This window comes from Python bivittatus, unplaced genomic scaffold (genome assembly GCF_059951505.1).
Source record: "Python bivittatus isolate LINGU-HERP-01145 unplaced genomic scaffold, Pbiv_v1 ctg000220_np1212, whole genome shotgun sequence".
NCBI classification, from domain to species: domain Eukaryota; kingdom Metazoa; phylum Chordata; class Lepidosauria; order Squamata; family Pythonidae; genus Python; species Python bivittatus.
The window spans coordinates 13,076,269-13,097,933 of record NW_028277048.1 but is presented as its reverse complement, the minus strand read 5'-3'; the positions used below and the strand labels follow the sequence as shown (position 1 = coordinate 13,097,933).

The 21,665-nt window shown below is 42.6% G+C and overlaps 1 protein-coding gene across 5 annotated transcripts in view; it reads right to left on the bottom strand.

Annotated features, from left to right (window-relative positions):
- The window catches only part of HDAC7 (histone deacetylase 7), a 201,146-nt gene that overhangs the window by 34,055 nt on the left and 145,426 nt on the right, over nucleotides 1-21,665 (bottom strand). For all 5 annotated transcript variants that reach the window (XM_088137920.1, XM_088137919.1, XM_088137918.1 and 2 more), the window contains 7 exons: nucleotides 10,987-11,089; nucleotides 7,745-7,860; nucleotides 6,612-6,731; nucleotides 6,035-6,144; nucleotides 3,972-4,094; nucleotides 2,790-2,973; nucleotides 407-615 (listed from right to left, as the gene is read on the bottom strand). In XM_088137920.1, the coding sequence (XP_087994046.1) occupies nucleotides 407-615; nucleotides 2,790-2,973; nucleotides 3,972-4,094; nucleotides 6,035-6,144; nucleotides 6,612-6,731; nucleotides 7,745-7,860; nucleotides 10,987-11,089 (965 nt within the window). The remainder of the gene's footprint in view (nucleotides 1-406; nucleotides 616-2,789; nucleotides 2,974-3,971; nucleotides 4,095-6,034; nucleotides 6,145-6,611; nucleotides 6,732-7,744; nucleotides 7,861-10,986; nucleotides 11,090-21,665) is intronic.

Sequence of the window (21,665 nt, the reverse complement as noted above, 5' to 3'; positions counted from 1 at the left end):
GCCTGGGATGTTATCAGTCTGCCTCAGTACAGTAAGTGCCTTTTCCTTGCTTTGCCAGCAATCCATCTTGTGCAATTTTACCCAATTTATTTTTTAAAAAAATTATTAATAACCACTTCATTTGAAAGAGTCAGCTTTAGATACACCCTTGAAAAACTGGGGGCATGCTCTATTGCCCATCCCAGGCCTTCCTTATCCTGTGTTTTAAAGGGTCCCATGTCCTTAAAAAGCATCTTATATAGATGAACGGCCAGGGAGCCTTTCTCCAAGAGGGTCTCCTTTGCAGACCTGCCCCCAAACGAATCAGATCCCTTATGGGGTGGTGTGAGGAATACAGCCTCTCCCCTGCTCCCTGGGATGACATCTCCCTGCTCAGCTGCTGACGGAGACCTGAGTCGGAGCCCACCTTTCCCAATTGGGTCTGCTGCTTCAGATGCTCCAGGAAGAGAGCGTGGTGCTGCTGGTAGGCCAGCTGCTGCTGCACTGTCCTGGGGCTGGAGGGAAGAGGCTCCGAGCGGGTCCGTCCTAAGGGCTTGTGGATCACCGGCATCGACAGCCGCTCCGAAGGAAGCACCGAAGGGCTGAAGTGAAAAGGGACCGATCCCAGCCCTGGAACTGCAAATGAGGAGACAAGGGGGTGAAGGCAGCAGGGGGCACCCCAAAATCCTTAGGGACGCATTCACTTGTGGTGGGAACAAGCTGAGAACAGCCTTTGCAAATACTGCTAAGAGTCTGAGAGAATTCTTAAAGCTCAGGGTGCATTTCTAGCCCAAGGAAACAGTCTGTTTTAAACGGTGCACTTTAAGCACTGTATTGTGAGACCGGTCTGTCTTCAGATTTCTAGTCCACGAGACTAAAACAAAAAATCCAAAACAAGGAAACAAACCAACTTAACTAAAGTGACCTCCCAAGAATCCAAAGTGTCCTTTTTCACTCCCAGAATCACAGCCTGCTTATTCTTACTGTAAGGATAAAGGGACAGCAATTTGAAAACAGGACGAGTGGGAGGGAATAATTTATATATTCCTCTCCAAAACTGCTGACAATGGTAGAAAGTCATTAAAACATGTGAAAGCCACTTTGAAATCACCAACAAAAATCCAGTGTCCTCCCAAGGGGCACTAACAGACAAAACATCAGTATATACAACACTGAAAATGCAATGATCATGTGGATTAAATTAGATCTGATTAGATCTTGTACCTCCAGGATCAGCAATTTGGTACCTTCCAGATGTTACGGGCTACATCTCCTGCAACTGAGCTTATGAGTTTTATTTTACCAGAGATAAAATTGGCCATGCGGACAGGAGGTCGTGGTATAAAACATCTGGAAGGGGCCAAATCAGGTATAGGATCCCAGCTCTAATTCAATCCACATTAAACATATATTTGTAATATTTCTGCATTTGGGGTAAGTCTGCATGAAAGCTCTTCTTGCTAATATACTGGTTTGCTGTTGTTTTTAATGGACTGTGGCATTTAAGTGCCTTCCTCCTTGCTGCAAGTGGGAAAACCCCTCTGCTTCTCCTCTGGGGCTGCCATACACAGAATGCCGCTCTGTAGGTCCTTAAAATAATCCCAGGGCCTTTGTGCGTATACCTTGAGCTGATTTTGAATACAACATCAGGTCGCCTGGGGGTTTACCGCAACGACTGGGCTAATCAATGGAAGCAGCGAAGTGAAGGCCGACGTTCAACAGGCAAGCCCCCACAGAGGGGAAGCAGGACCAGAGCTTAATTTCTCTTTCAAAGATAGGATTTCCAGTACTAATCAGGGATACATTTGGTGTAGGTTCTGTTTAATCCCTGCTCGTCGTATTTTCCCTTTGGTAGAATACAAACTGATAAGCTCAGTTGCTAGTGCAGTACAAATGCTATCTGCCCCATTTCTATTGCTGAGATAGCCTTTCCTGACTGGTGCCCTCCAGACTGGTTGGACTGCAAGAGCCCTCAGATAGCATGGAAGCTCAACGTACCAGGGAGCACCCGTTTGGAGAAGCCTCTCTTATACCTTTTGTCCCTTTTTAAAAAACATTCCATTTGTACCCTGAGTTTCTTCTCAAACAAACACTCCATGGAGCGAGCTGCAGCTAAAAGTATAAAGTGTATGACTTCATTAACTATATAAACAATAAGAGTTGTAAAATGTGCCAATAAAACCGATACAATTGCAATCAGTTAAGAGGCTGTAATACCCTGGAAGCCTTTTAATCAGACAGAGGCCCAGAGAATGCACCTCCATGAGTCCAGTTCAGCACACATGTAAGCCTCTTCTGTGAACAGGGTTTTGCTGTGACTCATTAAAATAGCCACGTCTATTTCCAGGAGCACGTGGCTGCAACAGAAGTCTTCTCTGCAGCAGCTGTGTGGCTGTGGAAAAAGGTGCAGCTGTTTTAACGGGTCACAGACAAGTGCTAAATCGGTGTTCCTAAACATTCCAAAGCACTATTTCTGAATTGTATCCAAAGCACCGCATAGCCCTATTCCAAATAACTGTGTACAATGTCCCTATTACCCCTTGTTAATTTTTCTTCTCCTGAATGACCACCTGAATGAGGGCTGAATGCTAATACCTGTGGGTGCACATCAAGGACAGTCCTACATCTTGCTAAAGCTAGGCGGGTAACCTTGGCCTCCAAGTATTGCTGAACTACAACTCCCAGCATCTCTCACTACTGGCCAGGCTTCCTGGGGATCGTGGAAGTTGTAGTTCAGCAATCTACGGATGGCCAAGTTGCCTGCTCTCTGTGTTCTGTGCTTCCCCAAAGATGAAGGGCCAGATACTCACCTGTAACGAGAGGAGGGTGAGCAAGCGAGGGCTCCAGAATGATAACAGGATGAAGTCGAGGGGACAGAGGGCTTCCGGGTTCATGTTGCTCCAAGCTGGCAGGTAGGAACACAGGCGCGTGAGTGCTAGTCAGGACAGGCACCTTGTGTGCAAGGCCTGGGTGTGCCCTGTGATCACTATCCCCCTGTACAGACAGAATTGGAGAGTGTGAGTGAAGAGCGTTTCCCTGAATCCCAAGTTACCCTTCCCTGACATTCTTAAAAGGGAGCAATACAGAGAAATGGCTGAGATACCAGGACTTAGTTTATATCACAGGCAAGCAGAAGGTTGACATAGGTCCACCAGGCAATTTCTATTAGACTTGCAAGCTCCTACGAGTGTAGCTGGGACTTTCCAAAAGATGAACAAAAACAAAATAGCAAAATAGAAAGATGGCCTCGAGGACTTAGGAAAAACTGCAAATTCACGCTAAAGCAAAGCCACCATGCTGGCTGGGGAATTCTAGGAGTTGAAGCCCACGTGTCTTAGAGTTGCCAAGGTTGAGAAACATTGTCTTAAGGAGTCAAAACTTGCACACTATTTTGTGATCTGGCACTGATCTAACAATGATGATATTATCTTAATATTAAAAAAATGGCAGGGTCATGGTCCAAGTAAGCAAGACACTTTTTATTGTCAGGAATCTAATCAATCTATGTCAATTCAGAGCAGTTAGTTTAGGAAGTTGAGTTCTTGATGTTCTCCAAGCTTGCTTTTCTTCCAGCAGAAGTTTCATTACTGGGCTAGGTGTATTACCTGCCTAGTAATAAAACCTCTCCAGGAAGAGAAGCAAACTCAGAGAACATCAAGAACCCAACAACTCAACCCTAAGCTACATATATTCACCAATATGTCAAGTTTAGGAGATGCATTCCCACTCTCCACTAGCCATTTCCTTCTCTTAAAAATGATCTGTTTCCACTTAGGATTCCATTGGCCATTGTTACTCCCACTGTCTACTGCAGCCTTTCTCAACCTATCACAGATCTCAAGACTGCAAATGCCTTTGGTTGGACTGCTGTTTATCCAGGGAGTCCAGCTGCAATATGTCTAGCAGTTTCCTGGTTAGGAAAGGCCAGGATTAAATGTGTCTGATCTACTGCCTGATCCCCTTTCCTCTTACCACAATCTCCTAAAACATACCCTGACAGATGCTGCAGAAGTGGCTGGTAGTCCAAGGGTGAGAGCTGGGAGAGAACTACTGGTCTGAAGAGCATATTGAGCCAGTGAGCTTTCCTGCATTCTCAGGCGCTGAGCTAGCGGGGCCTATAACAAGGAGAAAGAAGGAAAGTAATAATCCACCAAATTCAACAGCTCTCCTAACAGTGAAGCTTGTCCTGAGAATATTGTTATATGTATGATGGAATTTTCTGAACCTGAATGAAAATGAAATAGGACATTTCCAAATTACCTGTCAATCCCCTTACAGAACCTCTTAACCAAGAAAGCAAGATCCTCAGAGACAAAGTTGGCAGGTTTATCACAAGGGGAAAAGGTCAGAGTGTCTTGGAAACTTGGATCCTGTAACTGAGTCTTGGTTGAATGGGGAGGATGCAAATCACTTAATCGATACCACAAAAATGTCCATCTGCTCTTGATCTGCAATATTAGTTTAACTAAATCTTAGTTTAATCTCTTGGTCCACATCTAAGAGATCCTATGGCTGTGAGAGCTGGACCATAAAGAAAGCTGAGCGCCAAAGAATTGATGCCTTTGAACTGTGGTGCTGGAGAAGACTCTTAAGAGTCCCCTGGACTGCTAGGAAGTCAAACCTGTCAATCTTAAAGGAAATCAACCCTGACTGCTCATTGGAAGGATTGATAATGAAGCTCAAGCTCAGATACTTTGGTCACCTAATGCAAAAAGAGGACTCTTTGGAAAAGACCCTGATGCTGGGAAAGATTGAAGGCAAAAGCAGAAGGGGACAGCAGAGGATGAGATGGTTAGATAGCATCACTGAAGCAATGAGCATGAAGCTGAGCAAACTCAGGGAGGCAGTGAAGGACAGGAAGGCCTGGAGTGACATGGTTCATGGGGTCACGAAGAGTCGGACACGAGTTAACGACTGAACAACCACATTCACCCTTTGTATAAGGGCTAATGTGGGTGTGGAAGGATTCTCTAATTCTCGTGCCAGGGAAAGTAATTTCAGGAATAAATGCTAGAAACCTTCAAGGCTGGCAAATAAAAATCTACAGGAACACTGACTTGAAAAAATGGGAGGAAGAGAACTAAGAATTAAATTTTGGGACTAACATATAAAACATATTTTTCAGCACTTTTAGAACCACCCACGGGACACAACCTTATATCAAGTGAGACGCAGAGTCCATCTAGCCAAGTCCTGTTAGGGCTGACCAGCAACAGCTCTTTAGGGTTCAGTCTTGCCTGTCTAGATTTGGAGTAAACCTGGAACCTTCTGGGCTTGACTGATGAGCTACAATTTCCCCAGAACAGAAATTGGGGACTGAATGAATGAACAAATGGCAACATTGGAAGAACATCCAAGAAAAAAAAAATATAGCAAAAAAAGGTAGACTTTTTTTTTTTCTTTGCAAGGCAGTCTACTTAAAAACGTGCAAAACGGTGTGGCAAAATACTATCTAGAGTACATGGAAGAGGAATTCCTATAGAATAAAAACAATCAACAGGGAACCCCAAAAAGTCACAGTTCCCAAGGCATGTTGTGTAGTCAGAAAGAGACATACTGGGTCTCATGTCCACAAATGGGATTTTAGTAAGTGAAGGCCAGTTATCTCAGTGACTCTGCAACTGAGAGCAACGTTTTCTGTAATATTTCCTTCAAATGCAACAGATGAGTTTTCAGCACCCATACTGGACCTCAAAGGTTTTATATCTGAGTGATTCCTTGAATGGGAGACTCATCCAACTCTATGTAAGAACAGGATATACATTTAGGAAAGAAGCTGTAAAATGGAAAGACAAGCCCAAACCATTCAGCACCAGCTGATAATAACTTCTAAGATAAAGGCAGGTTTATAATTAACATGCAATTTCTGACTTCAGATCAGAAGCTAACTTGCTTCACATTTTATCCAATGTTTTAACAATCTTGATTGGCTAGAGGTTTGATCAGCTGCAAGCCATTGAGTAAGCAGCTATTTGCAAGCCTCTTGGCAGTGTTCATCCTTAATCTCTCAGGTCCATGTCAGACTGTCTTGGGTGCCTTCCTATGGGCTCCATACCTCTTGCACAAGCCCTGGCGTGGCTGGTAGGGCTCCATGTTCCGGCACCAGGCTGTCATTGGGCGAACTGCATCCAGAGACTGGGGTGCTGCTGCTGCTGGGAGATGAATCTGCAGGTGATAAAGCAGACACAAGGCTCTGGCTACAGGACAGGCAGAACAAGCAAAGGGACGGTCAAGGACACCATCCCAGGGATCTACACTTGACTGGCAGGGCGTTGGACATCTGAGAAACAACCTAGGCCAGCCTTTCCCAGCCCACATCCTATGCCTATATAGGACTCCAATCTAATTATCCCTAGCCAGAATGGAGGGAGACGATAGAAGCTGTAGCATAAGCACAACTGGGTTGGGGATGGGTAGTTTAACCCTGGAATTGGGATCAATCCAGGCTTGTCTTCAAATGAACTTCTTCAGAAGCTCAAAGCTTGCTATGCTGAGACCCATCACATCCCCTGTGGTGCCCTTCATTGCCCTAGGAAATATTTCAGATTGCCTGTCTCTGCTCAATTCCAACGGCAAGGGATGCATCCAAGAAAGCCCCCTTCCACCAAATCCTTTGGATGGCTTCTTCTTACCAATGGCTTCTGCCGGGCGCCTTTTCAAGGAAGGGGGTGCACTTTCCTTCCGGGTCAGTGGGTTTTTGCGCCGTTCAGTTTTTTTAGCTTTGCAGCGCAACTTCAGGTTGGGCTCAGAGGCTGAAGCAAAAAGAGAAGAGAGTGTGAAATGCTCAGAGGAAAAGTCCACCTGGATCAACAGAGACGCTACAGGGAGAGAGGCGTCTCAAGGCACTTTGCACCCAAAAACCAACAAAGGCATTTCCCAGCACACCAAGATAAGCATTATCCCAGACCACAGAAATGCAAATGATCCCAGTGAGATCAACCAGTTTATTCAGCCTCCTCTGTGTTTGGGATAAACGCCTTTCCCAGAGACTTTGGCACCTCAAATATTGCTCTACCTTTCCCAGGCTTTAAATTGTTTTTTAATTGAATTTCAATTCATATTGTTTTAATGTCCGCCTTGTAGCTGTCTAGTTTATATGGTGTCTTTATTTTGCATTTTATTTGATTTTATTGTATACGTTTTTATTCAGTGGCCCTTAATTTATTATTTGATGGTTGGGGTTTTCTCCCCCATTGCTACCAAAAGATCTTCTAGATGCCAGAGAAAATCCGGGTTTGAAAGCAGCATACATGTTTAGAAAAAGCACTAAAACAGAGCCACTTTTAAAAGATCGATAAAACCAGAGCAAGCCTTGTTACAAGCTTACAATCAAAATGACACAACACAAGAAGAAAAAGGGGGGAGGAGGGAGGAAATAAACACATGATATCACCTCCTAAAGTCACAATAATTCTTAGAATGTCCAGCTGGAACAAAAGGGGACTACATGAAAAATTATTGGTGTGCATGTATCTTAAGTAAGTCCACGTGAGCTAAGATCGTTCCACTGATTTCTGTCTGTTACTCTTGTTTCTCTGAACAACCCAGGAGCTAGCTACGCCTTTGACATAAATTTATTAAGCAGATACAGGTAGTTCATCATATTAAACTCTACACTATAAAATGGTTCCCTGGCAAAAGTCCAATGCTATTATTCCTGCTATTGTCCAAAGAAGAGCATCAAGACTGTTCCACTTCCTCTTTTCCAGTCATTTGGCAACTTAATAGCCCCAGAGAGTTCTCTAACTCAAATAAGTTCCTTTACCTGTTTTCCTTAGTGGAAAGTGCTCTGGAGAATCCCTGGAGTTGTTGGGGACAGGAGGAAAGAAAGTAGAGAGCACAGGATTTGGTGGTCCTTCATGTTCCATTGGCTCCAAGGACCTGGATAAAGAATGAGAAAGAGATCTGTGGCCGGCATTCCTGGATCAGTTTATGATAAAGGTTAAGAGAATGAGCCTGCAGGCTAGGAAGTCTTCAGTTCAAATCTAGCTTCCCTGTCAAGATTCCCTAGAGAGATCTAATAATTCACTGCTGAAAGTAGTTCCACAGATTAATCTCTAAGGGCAGCAATGTTCCCATTCAAGCTCAAGCTGGTCACTACTGCCTGAAAAGCACATGCTTGGCTTCTGAGCAAGGGTCTCAGAATTGCTTCCAGATCATTGCTGGACCATGCAGTGCTGAGGTCACAATGTGCAGGACTGAGCCACGTAAACAGAAGAGGTATTACACTTTTTTCTTCAGAAGCATTGCAAACAAGTCGCAGCAGAAATCAATTATATTTTGAATGACCCACCCAACTCTGTTCTTCTGAGCAAGCCAATGCCATCCAAAGTTGAGGCTTCAAGAGGACTGGCGTATGGCTTTCTTACTGTCTTCTCAGGTAATTAAGGATTCCAAATGGCTTCAGATTTAACTCTGGTACTTCTGGATCCAAACTGTGGAACATGGCAGGATGGAAGAACAATCGTATCGCTATGGAGTTTTTCAGTGTTCTTTCTAATTATGATGTCAGCGTCTTCTGAAAAAGGATTCTGCAGGACCTATCTTGGTTTGGGGGATGTTCAGTATTTGCATGATTGGGTAAGATTCTCCTTTTTTTCTTGGGAAACCCTGACAAATTTGCCCACACAAGGAAGAGGGGACAAAAGAATCTGTCACACCACTTTCACTTTACAATGATTGTTTATATTGAGTGCCCCTCTCTCCCCCTTAGCCTTACCCTTCTGACTGTAATAAGGAAGCAGTATGTATAGACCAGTGTTTCTCAGCCTTGGCGACTTTAAGATGAGTGGACTTCAACTCCTAGAATTCTGGGAGTTGAACTCCACTCATCTTAAAGTCGCCAAGGTTGAGAAACACTGGCATCGACCATGTCATGGGCACAAGTCCCATTGGTCCCCAGAAACTCCCTTGGCCTGGCTCTTTGCCCTCCTTAACTGGAGTTCATCATTTTAAATTGCTTTAATTCAAATTTATGTAAAAAAGAAGATGCAAAGTGAAACATCAGCCTTAAACAATGATGTCCCTTCTGCACCCCACACTGGCCCCATAAATAGTCTTTAAAAAATTAAATCATGACTGGCTGCAACCCAGCACTTTGTTTGGAAACAAGGCTGGATTATCCTCTGGGCCTCAAGCCCAAGGCCCAGCCTAAGAATCTCCCAAGGGTTTATGAAAAAGGGTTACCCACCTCTACCAGTGGCTGCACCAAACTCAGATGAATTTTAAGAGAGAGACAGAGAAAATAACACACACATACAGACACACACACTGCTTTATATTCTAGATCTATTCCTATACTGTGTATGTGTGTGTGTGCACGCCTTTAAGTCTGTCTTTACTCCTGGCAAATATACAGACAAGTCCATGCAGCTTCTTGGCAGCATTTCGGAAGTGGTTTGCCATTGCCTTTTTCCTAGAGCTGAGAGGGTGTGACTGGCCCCAAGTCACCCAGCTGGTTTTGTGCCTAAGGCAGGATTAGAACCTATGATTTGGTTCTAGCCTAGTGCCTTTAAAAACCACACCAAAATGGCCCTTGCACTTTGTGTACTCTCCAAATATTTTACAGACCTATTTTAGGGGCCTAGATTATGAGACTGCTCAAAGCCTATAAAGGCCTTAATTTAACCTTATGCAAGCATATGATTACTCATCTCAAAAGGAGAAGGTAAGCTTGGCTTAGGGGGCATTCCTGAAGGGATAACAGAGAACCATGTCTCCAACTGGCTTCCTAGTGTTTTTGTGACTGGCCATGCCAACTATTGCAGCCATTTTGAGAAGGTGCACTCTCCCCCCAATGGCGGTCATTTGAGGACAGCACTCAAGACATGCTTTCCAACCCTCATCTAAATATTTACTGGACCCGTTTTCCAGTCTGGCCAAACAATGGTCTGCTAAGGCTTTAGCACTTCAGAGAAGCAGCACAGCTGGTTCTGAGGCTGGTGTCACCCAAGATCCACCCAAGATACCCACTGGGCTCATTCAACAAGACTGACTCTTGCCTTGATCTACACAGAATCACAACTTAATCATAACAGTTATCCTGGCTCCCCACAACCTGGCTGGGGATGACTGGGGTCCTAGTCCAACATACCTAGTGTGCTTTAGATGGAAAGGGGTGTTATCAAAGCACCCCCTTTGCAGTCTTACAGGGTGTGTGTGTTTGTGTGCATTTAAAGAAGCACCCCCCCCCCATCCTATTGTGAAATATTTCTCAGAAGGAACCTTTCTTTCCATGCCTGTCCAGGGCCCCAACAGGAAAGTAAAGCCAGTGAAAATCAGCAAAGCTGAGTAGCTTCTCCCTTTATAACAACACCCAAAGTGCTGTGTATAGAACTAGGTCAAGGACTTTAGCAAGGGTGTAACGATAGAGAAGAAAACAGGACATTGGGGGTGTGGCCAACTAGTCCTGCACAACACAAGCAAGGAAATGATCTTGGCTGCAAAAGATCTACCAAGGGATGTAATTCAATCCACACAGATCAAGATCCCAGGGCTCTTAATAGGCTCATGTTCTCTTTCCCAGGACACATCCATGAAACAGAAAAGGCAGATTACGGTGCTGGAGAACAAAGTGCATTATAGTGCTTCTAAAAATACGTAAGGCAGAAAAGTGAGTAAGGCAGGTTTACGAGGAAATCAAGTCCTGTAAGTTGTAGCCAGGGCTGGAACGAGTGAGGTTCACTTAAAAAGGCCACCCTAGCCAAATGAATGTTATCAGTCTAAGTAGGGACACATCTCAAAGGGGAAAATGCCATGAGAAATCAAGGACGTCTAACTTCTGGTTAAATTGGGGTGCAATGCTGGGTATACCATCAACCCAGCTAGTAAACCATCCCCTCTTTTACATTCTAAAAGTCTTCTGAATTAGATTCCTGCAAGCTGCATTGGCCATGCTGGTTGGGGATGATGGAATTTGTAGCAGGACTGGTTCTTAAGAGTACATTAAGGACTTGGTTAATGTTCCAGCATGTGATGTTTCCAAACTTACTTCTAGAACCAGGTTACCTGTATGGCATGATGGGAGCGTTAGTCCTTTCCAGAGCAGCTTGTTGTTTTTTCAGGATGACCTCTGCCAGCTTCTGCTTCACAACCATACTTGCTACAGCACCTGGTGAACAAAAATGCAGCTGGTAACTACAGTGAAAGATCACTGGCTAGCTACGGGTACTCATCCCTAATTTTCCAGTTCCGCAGTTCTTGAAAATGAATTCTGCTGTTGAAATGCATCCCAAAACATTCGACTGAACTCAAACGTAGGGAAGATCTTTTCATTAAAGCCACTGTGCTCCCAAAGGTGGGATGTAAATCTAACAGGTAAATAAAGTAAGAAGGATCTTCAAGAAATAAGAGACTGATCTTGCTGAGGGAAAACTAAGATTCTGGTATGATGTGAAGGCTTTATCTCTTTATCTTCAGAAGGCATGTTCCATTATTTCCCTGATAATTGCAGGAAACTGCTTTACAGAAGTCCTCTCACTCTTGTTTCATCTCTCTCAGTGTTGTCTAAATGACTAGCAGAGAACCCCCAGAATTTCAGGGTGAGGTCTTTCCCAGCTCTCCCCTCCAAGGGATAACAAAGAGAAAATCTGGGAGCTTTGACATGCAAAACAGATACTCTACCACCTAAGTGTCCTTAGTCAATTCTGTCCATCAAAACCCATATCAAATCCCAATCATTCACTTCAGTTAGTAGTCTTCTACCATGTGTGTCATTAAGTCAGGAGTATACAATCTTTCTTTTTTTCTGGTCCAGGGTCACACTTGGGCAAAGCAAAGGAAAAAAATAGCAAAACTGATTGAACTGAATTTACTTTTAATTAAATCACACCCATCAGTTTTTAGACAAAGCCATCAACTGTGTATCTAGCATATGGTTACAGGGGTGAAGTAGGTTTATTAAGGGGAGGGGGGAGAACAGAATAAGCTACAGCCACAGTCATAGCTACTTCTACATTGTAGGAAGAGGTAGAAAAGATTGCTGCATACATGAAAGGGTGTGTGTGTCTTTAATTGCCATCTTTCAAAGCTTGTTCATTCATGGAACTATGAAATGTATTCTCACACATGTAACATCACTTTCTGATCCAATATAACTTGCCTGCTGGTTTGGAAAAAGAATACCACATTCAATCATCCAACAAGGAAACATCATGTCAACAGCAAGTGACTTTCCAGATTCAAGAGAAGCAGTCGGGAAAACAGCACCCACAAGCATAATATGCAGTAGGAAGTCCAACTGATTTCAAATCAAAACCAGAGCGACAAAAGTAGGCAGGCAATTTCACAAGTCAAATCCTAGTCAAGGAAACAGGAGTAGGGCAGGACCTGCTGCTTTGGCCTAAGAACACATTTGAGCCATTAAAGAAAAGACGGGAAAAGGCTACCTGTTGAGGAAGGAGAACCAATTTTATATTCCTTAAGATGCTACAGAAAAACCCCTGTTTTGATTTGGCGTTGGTGAAGTAACTCTTGCCAGATTTCCCCAAGGAAAATCACGCAACTTGACATATCAGGGCTAGGCTACGGTGCTCCGAAAACATCGACAAGGCGCTGAAAGGCGTGGGAAGCGGCTGCAGGGAATTCCCAGGCGTGTATCACTCAGCAGATCTTTGAAGTGGCCTCTCCTGATGCCCGTGAGTGAATGTGCAATTTCAATAGGGCTGGGCCACATTGCTGCACAACCAGCCAGCAGAGCACTCTAAATGGCAGCTCTGGCTTCGGATCGAGGAGGCTTAGTTTACTGGGCACACTTTGGCCTCTCAGCTTCAGTTCCTCCGTCTATAAAAAGGGAACATGATCGCCCCTGCTTGAAGCAGTGCCATGAGGATGCTCGGGAGGTCCATTTTTTAAAATGATATTTTCAATGAAAAAATTAATATGCATGTTATAACAGCTCCATTGGGTATGGAAGCAATTCACACACACACACATCTGACATCCTCCGTTCCAAATACAGATTATTTCCAGCCAATAAGTATTTTGCCATTTGCCTATTTTGTGATTTTTATGATGATTTTGTGAACACAGCGAGAGGTAAGCAAAGACGTGAGGGGGGAAAACGTGTAACTAATGCTTATTTAAAGTTCTTGTTTTTATTATTAACAGCAGCAGCTTGCTATGGCTTGTAAGAGCTATCTTAAACTGTAATTTGTATTGATTGAAATGGGAGATGCAGTACAAATTGAAATACGATGTAAGAGAAGTTGGCGGGATGCAAGACGCTTACTTCGTACAGGGGATCAGAAAGTCAGGCATCGCCTGAGCTAAGACGGAGAAACTGCAAATAATGCCAGTCTAAATGAAGAGAGAACGATCTATGTAATATTATTTATTTATTTAGTCAATGCTACAATAACAGCCTGATGCAGTGTCAAGCAGTTCTTGCTGTCGAGAAAGCAGATTTCTGTTCAACATCAGGAACATTTAGCTGAAGTCTGCTTCTAGGCCATGTTTGATCCTCAAGATTTAGTCCTGCAGTTTGGGGAAAATAGAGAGCCAGCCTGCTCCATTTCTATATGACCACGTTTTGGATATTTGAAATTCAGCTCTTGTATTGCTACTCATTCTTCTCTTCTGCAGGATGAACACAGCCCGCTCTTTCAACCAATCCTCATTTAATGTGGTTCTCACATCACCCTCCTTATCCTGGTTGATTTCCTTCAGGTATGTCAGCGTCTTTAAAATGCAGCACCCAGAACCGGACTATTCCTGCTGCAATTTGAACGATGCAGTGTAGAACCAGCCAATTACTTCTCCTGATCTGGAACTGGCTTAATGCAGTCTAAGACTGCATTAGTCTTGACAGCTGTTGCATCACACTCCTGGCTCATGTTCACACTATGATCAATTAAGATATGTAGCCAAATTCTTTTCACATGTAATGCCAAATCCAATTTATATTTGAATTTTATCTTGAGTCATGGTCAAACTTGTTTGGTGTGTTGGGGTGATTCAGGAGTTTTATGAGTGGGATTTGCACATACACCCACACATTAATATCACCGAAACAAAACCAAAGGTATATAATTAGGAAGAAAAGCATGTGAACTAGCTTAGGATTTCTTATTAAGATGCTACTGATTTTAAAACAGTCTTGTGCTTAGGCTGTTTTGCAAATCCTCATTAAGGAGCCAAACAAAACTAGGTGTAATTTGGAAGGCACTTTGTTTGAAAGATGTATGGATTTTTATTGTTGAGAATGGCACCCTGATATATTGTAAAGGATGTGCACCGATGCGTATATGCCCTCTCTTATACAAGTGTGCATACACACATACAGAGGCACGCATCAGGCTAATAGAAAGCAAATTTCCAGAAACTCTCCCAGCAGTTACAATATTTTTTCCCTGCTCACACAAAAAACACATAGCTAAGTCTTGGAAGTGAGAAACAACAGCTCTCAGTTTCAGAGATGTCTTTTTTATGGATGTTAAAAGTATTCCTAAACTATAACTAAAATAATCTCCAAAGGATTATTTGAAGTAGGAACAAAATAGTTCATTGGAGGAGAAAGTCATGCATTGCCTGAGCTAAGACAGAGGGAGAAACTTCAACTAATGCCAGTCTAAACCAGGGTTTCTCAACCTGGGCAACTTTAAGATGTGGGGACTTCAACTCCCAGCCATCCATGCTGGTTGGGGAATTCTGGGAGCTGAAACCCCCACATTTTAAAGTTGCCCAGGTTGAGAAACACTGGTCTAAATGAAGGGAGAATTCTATGGAAACTGGTGTTGCAAGAAGATGCAAAGTCATCACTAGACACTAGATGGCGGGAGGATTTAGCACAAAGACTCATGCCATCAGGAACAGATGGAATTTGGCATCAGTAGGTGTAACAGAGGTGGAAATTATCCTTCTCTTAGGCACAGCCATTCACTGATTCTCCAGTGATGATTCCCCCCTTGCTTCATTACTTAACGTCTATTTTTACAAAGAGGAAGGTACTAAGAAATTTGCTCCGTGAAGAGAACAATTTGTGCAGATTGCAAGATTTTATTATTAACAGGACAAAGTCAAGATTTCTCAAGTCTCTTGCTACACAGCGCTCTTCCACACTTAGCTGGTTTCAATACTTTCAAACACGCAGCACAGCAACAAAAGAGTAATGGAAACAAGGGGGAATATTGAGAAAGTTGACTGAATTTGAAAATATTATAACTAAAACACTGAACATTTGTTAGGCACAGTTTATAATTTGTTAGTGAAATACAACTTAGAATGAGAAAAAGACTGTGTGATGAAATGGATGCAAAATTTGAATATACAGGCATAGCTTGTTTTATTGTGCTTCGCTTTACTGCGTTTTGCAGATATTGTGTTTATCAAACAGCATTGCCTGCTACAGAGAAATCTTTTGTGAAAGGAAGAGTCAATCGATGCAGCAAACTTCATTGCTGTCTTATTTTAAGAATTTTTTAAATTAAGGTGTGTATATGTATATGTATATGTATATGTATATGTATATGTATGTATGTATGTATGTGTGTGTGTGTATATATATATATATATATATATATATATATATATATATATATTTAGTCATAATGTTATTGCACACTTAATAGATTACTGGGAAACCCCAAAATCTGTGTGAGTCACTTTACTGCAATATTTGCCTTATTGAGGTGGTCTGGAACCGAACCTGCAATATCTCTGAGATATGCCTGTAGTTAGAGAGATGGAACACTGGGAATGTCAATGGAAAAAGAATATTAAATTTACCTCAAACATTTTACTTAGAAAAATTGGCACAATATGTTTTACCACTGGTACATTACTCCAGTCTTGATTGCTAGAATGAGAAGTTCCTTTCCTGTGAAATGCTGGAAATGTAATGGACAGACTGAATCCTTCCATGTGTGGTGGTAATGTTGCAAAGCTTCAACAATAGTGGAAAATAATTCATCGTAGAATGGAACACATTTTGAAAATCATAATCTCATTTATCCTGATATATTTTTATTAAACTTCACTAAGCCATATATTTCTTCAAAATATACTCAACTGGCATTGCATATATTAACAGCTGCAAGGATTTTATGCACTCTTTATTAGAAAAGATATTTGATCCCCTCTATGGAAGAATGGCTAACCAAATTTATGGGAGTATGCTTCAATGTCTAGAATAATTCCTATCTAAAACGTAAATCTGATGTAGAATTCAATTCTACTTGGAAACTACATTTTAAGTATAATTCCAAATTTGATATATAATCTACATATAATTTACAGCATTCATGTATTATCTGTCCTTTTTCTCTCTTCTTCCTATTAACCAACCGTTTTTAAAATTTAATGGATGTGCTTTGATTAGAAATTGAGTATGAAATACCTTATAGCATTTTAAGCTTTTAATGATGTATTAGAATATGTTAGCCATATGATATTTTAGATTTGTTGGTTATCCTCCTGTATTTTGTTTTTATTGAATTTTTAAACTATCTATTGTTTATATATTTTTTAAAAAATTGTACTTCTTTTGGCATTATATTTTCCTTCATTATTTTACAATTATAACATGTAGCTTGTCAAAATAAATAAATGGGGGAAAATGCTCCAGTGATCAGCCTACAAGGCCCACCATCTTCTTGTATGTCCAGCTGTGACTGTTTCAGAGAAGTTTGCGTACACTTAGCTTTTGGATGGGGTTTAGCTATTTTTCTCTTTCTCACATCCAAAATTACAGTTGGGCAGCACTGTGGTAAGAAAGTCATGTTAGTTTAGGGTGGCAAAAAATCAGGAGAAGTCAGGAAGCACTTTTTCTGCCTAATAAATGTTATTAAAATGCAGCAGCAGCAGCTCACTTCATCAGATAGGCAAGCAGATTTTGAAGGGACTCTGGGGGTGCCCCACAAGTTTTCAGAGGCTGGATGTAGTCTTGGGGACTCAAGCTGCACCCCGCTAGGTTAAAGGAACAGTTTGGATTTGGCTGATGCTCCAAGTGGCAACCCTGTCCCTTATGACTGCTTGGGGGCAAAGTGGGGAGAAGGCTGCTTCTCTGGATCACTGGGAAAGGGGCTTTCCAGCATGACCCTTCAGCAGCTCCAGCCAGTGATGAAAGATGCTGGGAGCTGTAGTTCAGCAGCCCTTGCTCAGAAACCCCAAGGTCCTCTTAAAGAAGATGATTCCTCTACGAGCAGGCACAAGAAATCATAGAAGAGCAGGGCCTCCTATAAATTGACCTGAGTAGTTACCACAGAGGGTGTGAGGGGACAGATCTGTGAAGAGGTGGGTGCTTATTTTCCTGTACCAAGGTGAATTATACTAACTAGTGGGGAAGGTCCTCTTCCTAAGAAGAAGACACGCTGCTACTTCCAAGGTAAAGATAATCAGGTAGATCACACCTGGGTCTGGCTTGACAAAAAGGTCAAGTTGTTTATCGCTTTTAATTCTGCAGGGATCACAGGGATTATATACAAAAGAAATATTCCTCAGATGGTGTTTGGAACGAAACACAAAAATCTGTCCTCCTCCAACTTGGTGCCCAACAGATGCACTGGCCTACAACTTCCTTCAATCAGTTTAAAATACATTTGGCCAAACCTGGATTTTTTTCCCAGGGACTTACTTGACCTACATCTTCCCTGATGATCAGTGCAGCATATTCAGAAGTCTAGTACTAAATCTATTGTGGGCAACCTACAGGGCATGAGTTGTCCCTAACCCTCCATGTGAGGCCCAAGATCATACTGCAAATTCAGTGACAAAATAGTTGGAGGGTGCACATGTTTTGCTTTTCCTGTCCTTGTTGTTTAAAGGAAATCTGAAACAAGGGCTGAAAAAAAAATGGTCCTGCCCATTCCTATCATACCACCGCCCTCTCATAACATCGTCAGCAGCTCTGCAGCTGGTTGGTGGAGCAAACTGCAGGGAGAACGTCGTGCTTCCCTGATTGAATGACTTAGCCAGAAAATTTATCCTCCAAAACAGAATGGATAGGATGAAAAAAAAGTCTGTAGGAACAAGTGAAGACAAAAACAAGCCACTTTTTCTGCAATATCCAAGTTAAAAACCTTAGGAAAGGTCACCAAAAACCAAATCAGATGTGTCACCCATCATACTGTATGGCTTTGCTTAGTTAAAAACACCCCAGCTTGGAAATACAGCTATTGGATTGCTGTATTTCTCACCGTTCCGCCTACTTGCAGTGGGAGGAAAGCCCTTCGTGGTATCAGTGGGAGATTTCCTCTCCTTCAGAGTAGGCAGGTGAGGTGGGAATCTAATTCTGACAGGACTACAGGACCAGGAGACGACCCCCTCCTCTCACAGCTCTGATCAGTTCACCCCTGACGCTGCATCAGCCAAAGAAAGGACCAGAAATGATGCTTATCCTATTTTGGTATGGTTCTACCTTCAGGCATTACTAGCAATGAAATCACAGAGGTGAGTCATACTGAGACAAGGCAACTCCTAACCATGTAATTCATTCCCATCATAAAGTTACGCCACTGAACTGAGACAGGAGGAATGGCCTGCATCTAAAGTTGCTTCTCCCGGACATGATGATCTCCAGATGTATTGGGTCTACAACTTCTAGAATTCCCCAGACTGGTGGATTAAAACAAGCATCCTGGGAAATTCTTGGAGTTGCAGTCTAAACATTTCTAGCAGGCATCAGGGTGGGAAAGGCTGATCTAAAGGATTCCTGTAGGTCAGCACCAACCTTGTGTTGATACCTGCTAAAAAGGTTGAGACTGCAACGCCAAGAATTTCCCAGGATGCTCGTTTTAATGCTAGCAAAGAGCATCACTTTACATTATTGAAATATTGGGGATGTTGCTTTGGGTCTCAGAATGCTCTGAAAACTTGGAAGCATATAGAATGGATACGATAGTGCAGGTGTTGCTCATTTATTCATTTATTTATTCAATTCGTATGGCATTTTTATGCAGCATTGGAAAGGTAATCTACCTCCAGTTTGGAGCAATGGATCACTGATATATTGCTTGTCAATATTCGACTTTTTCAACAGGGAGGCAAGAAAGAGGACCTTCTCTCCCCTAAGCAGTTTCAGAACAAGTTTGGGTAGGCAACTTCCAGGAGTGCTTGACACACAGGATATCCTGTCAAGAGGGCAATAGGGTGAGCTACGCAGATTACTGATTCCCTTACATCACTGTGATTCAATAAGAGATGCAATGTCCTCCTTGACTTCTTGTTGCTCATCAGCCTGTTCCAGTTATACTCTAAAATTCAGATCCAAAGAAGCTAAGTGCAGAAGGCAGAATTAAATAGGGTGTGCTCCAGCAGTCAGAGGTATGGGAAATGTTTGAGGTCAAAATTAAGTGTACCTAAAATGTTCTGACCTTGGAATATGCTGTTTCTAGGGGGAAACAAACCCATTTTCAGGCCAAATCACTTCTGATAGACAATGACCAATTACAATGGATGTTCTGATGACTGAATGGAACATGCAGAGATTGAAGCTGCTGGAAGATCCACCTACCTCACAGCATCTTCTCAACTTATTGGCTGCTACAGATAACCAGTGCTACCAAAGTTAGTGGAGGGATCCCCCTTTTTGACTCCCTTACATTCCCTGTTTGTCACTTCCTAGCATGCCTTTCATTGGTTCAACTGATGATCTCAGGTGTGCCATCACTCCTAGTTTGTTTTCTGTTCCACAATCCCGTTTCCTTTCTCTTGCAGCAATGGAGCAGACACCATGCCTGGCTCTATGTAGTGGCATCCACAGCAAATCCACAATGATGTCAACCCCCAAATGCCACCATAATGTACTCACAGCCTGATGTCAGACACAAGTACACAAAGTATGGCATTTGTACGATGATGTCATCATACACATTTCATCATTACCCCCCTGGCTATTTTGTTCCTTTGTTTAGAATGCAGCTAGATCAGGTATGTGATTTTCTAAGAAAGATGTTTTTCTTCCTTTTTTGAAGATAAGCAACAGACTCCATAAAATCTTCTGTGAATTGCTTTATTATTTTTACTTCTCTCTGCATGCATATTCTGCAGCACACAGCTACTCTTGCAGGACTATTTTGATCTCAAAATATTTTGCACACCTCCTCAAATAGCTATCTATCTTTGGTCTTCTGTTTCTCCCTTCCTCCAGTATTCAATGACAGATGTTTTAGATTATGTTATACACATAGGACCAGATGGTACTATCAGCAGTAAACTGTAGCTTCATATCCAATCCGTGACATAGTATGAAACTATGCCCTGCATAGTTTCGTACTGATCCGTTACTAGCAGGATCAGACATTTGCAAAATATGCCCAAAAAAAGGGCATTATTTGCACAAAAAATGTCAGAGGCTGAGTACTAGGAAAAAAGAATGAGGTTACAATGGAAGGATCGTGGAGTAAACTCTCCCAAATTTCTTTGCAGGGAGAACGGTAGGGTTTGATTAAATAGAATCTTCCACAGCGCAGATGGATTCAGAACTGATGGGAAGTCTAGCGAAGAGCAAAGGAGAACTTTGAAAGACCTGCTCAGGGCAGGGATGTGACTTTCATACAGTCCTTTCTATCACAATCCCTCCACAATGATGTGAGAATAGGACCACTGAGGGTTATTTCTGTGCTACTCTGCAGCTCAATTTGCGGCAACCTTGAACATGGTGTGCAATTTAACAATAGTTTGGGGGGTGGGGAGGAGGAAGGAAGGAAAGCTAAGTGATTCTGCAAAACTGTCAGCAAGGAAAGACGGCCACTAGGCACCCAACCAGCCAATCTTTTCACACTCTCTGACCCTGCAGCATCTCAATGCACCCTTTTTCAAAACGCTCCACTCTGAACAGTCCCAGTGCGCCCACACCTATATCCCACGGCAATTCGGCAATACTGCAGCCTAACAGTCAGGGGCTCTATGGATCTCACATCAGTGTGGCAGGCACTGAGTCGCAGCTGAGTCCCTGCTTGTGGGATTCTCCTTCTATTAGGACAGTGACTTTAAAAGAGAGATGTGTACACACACACACAGAGCAACGTTTAGCGAGTCTTATCACGATGCCTGCATGCCAGACAGACAGGAAGAGATGGAAATAGCGATAAAGAGGGCAGAGAAAAACAGCAGCAGAGGAACAGGGGAGGGGCTGGCTTGTTTTCCTTTTCTCCCATTTCCTGGTTTAGCCCTTGCTGTGTTTCAAGTCATAAGTAACCCTTACCGAGTATGAAAAAGATACACAGTCCACACTGCCCACAAATCCACACTTCAAACACCAAAGAAGGGCTTGATGGCATCTTCACCTCTCACCTCCTCTCCTAGTGCCAACATCTGGCTGTGTGCACATCGCATATTTTCAAAGTAAAAGCTTTATGAAAAAAGGCAACGAGGGAACTTCAAATAGATGGGGGGAAAATGAAACACCGTATTTCAAAATATGGGGAAGTGGAACTGTCTAAAATGACCTCCAGTGTGTGTGTGTGTGTGTGTGTGTGTGTGTGTGTGTATTTTTTTTTTTTTCCTGCAGGTTTCTGTGAGGTGCATTGTGTGTTTGTATTGTTCATTCATTCATTCCTGAAGGTTTGGAAAGTTAAAAAAAAAAAGCATGCAACACAGAAAGGTGCCCGAAGCCAAGTGAGACCATGGGTTGGTATGACTCAGGGTTGGCTCTCTTCTCCGACAGTGACCCTGCAGCTTGCAAGTTCAACCTTTCCTGAGTCCTGGTTAGAGATTCTAATTCTTGAACCTATCTTTTTTCCCATGCAAGG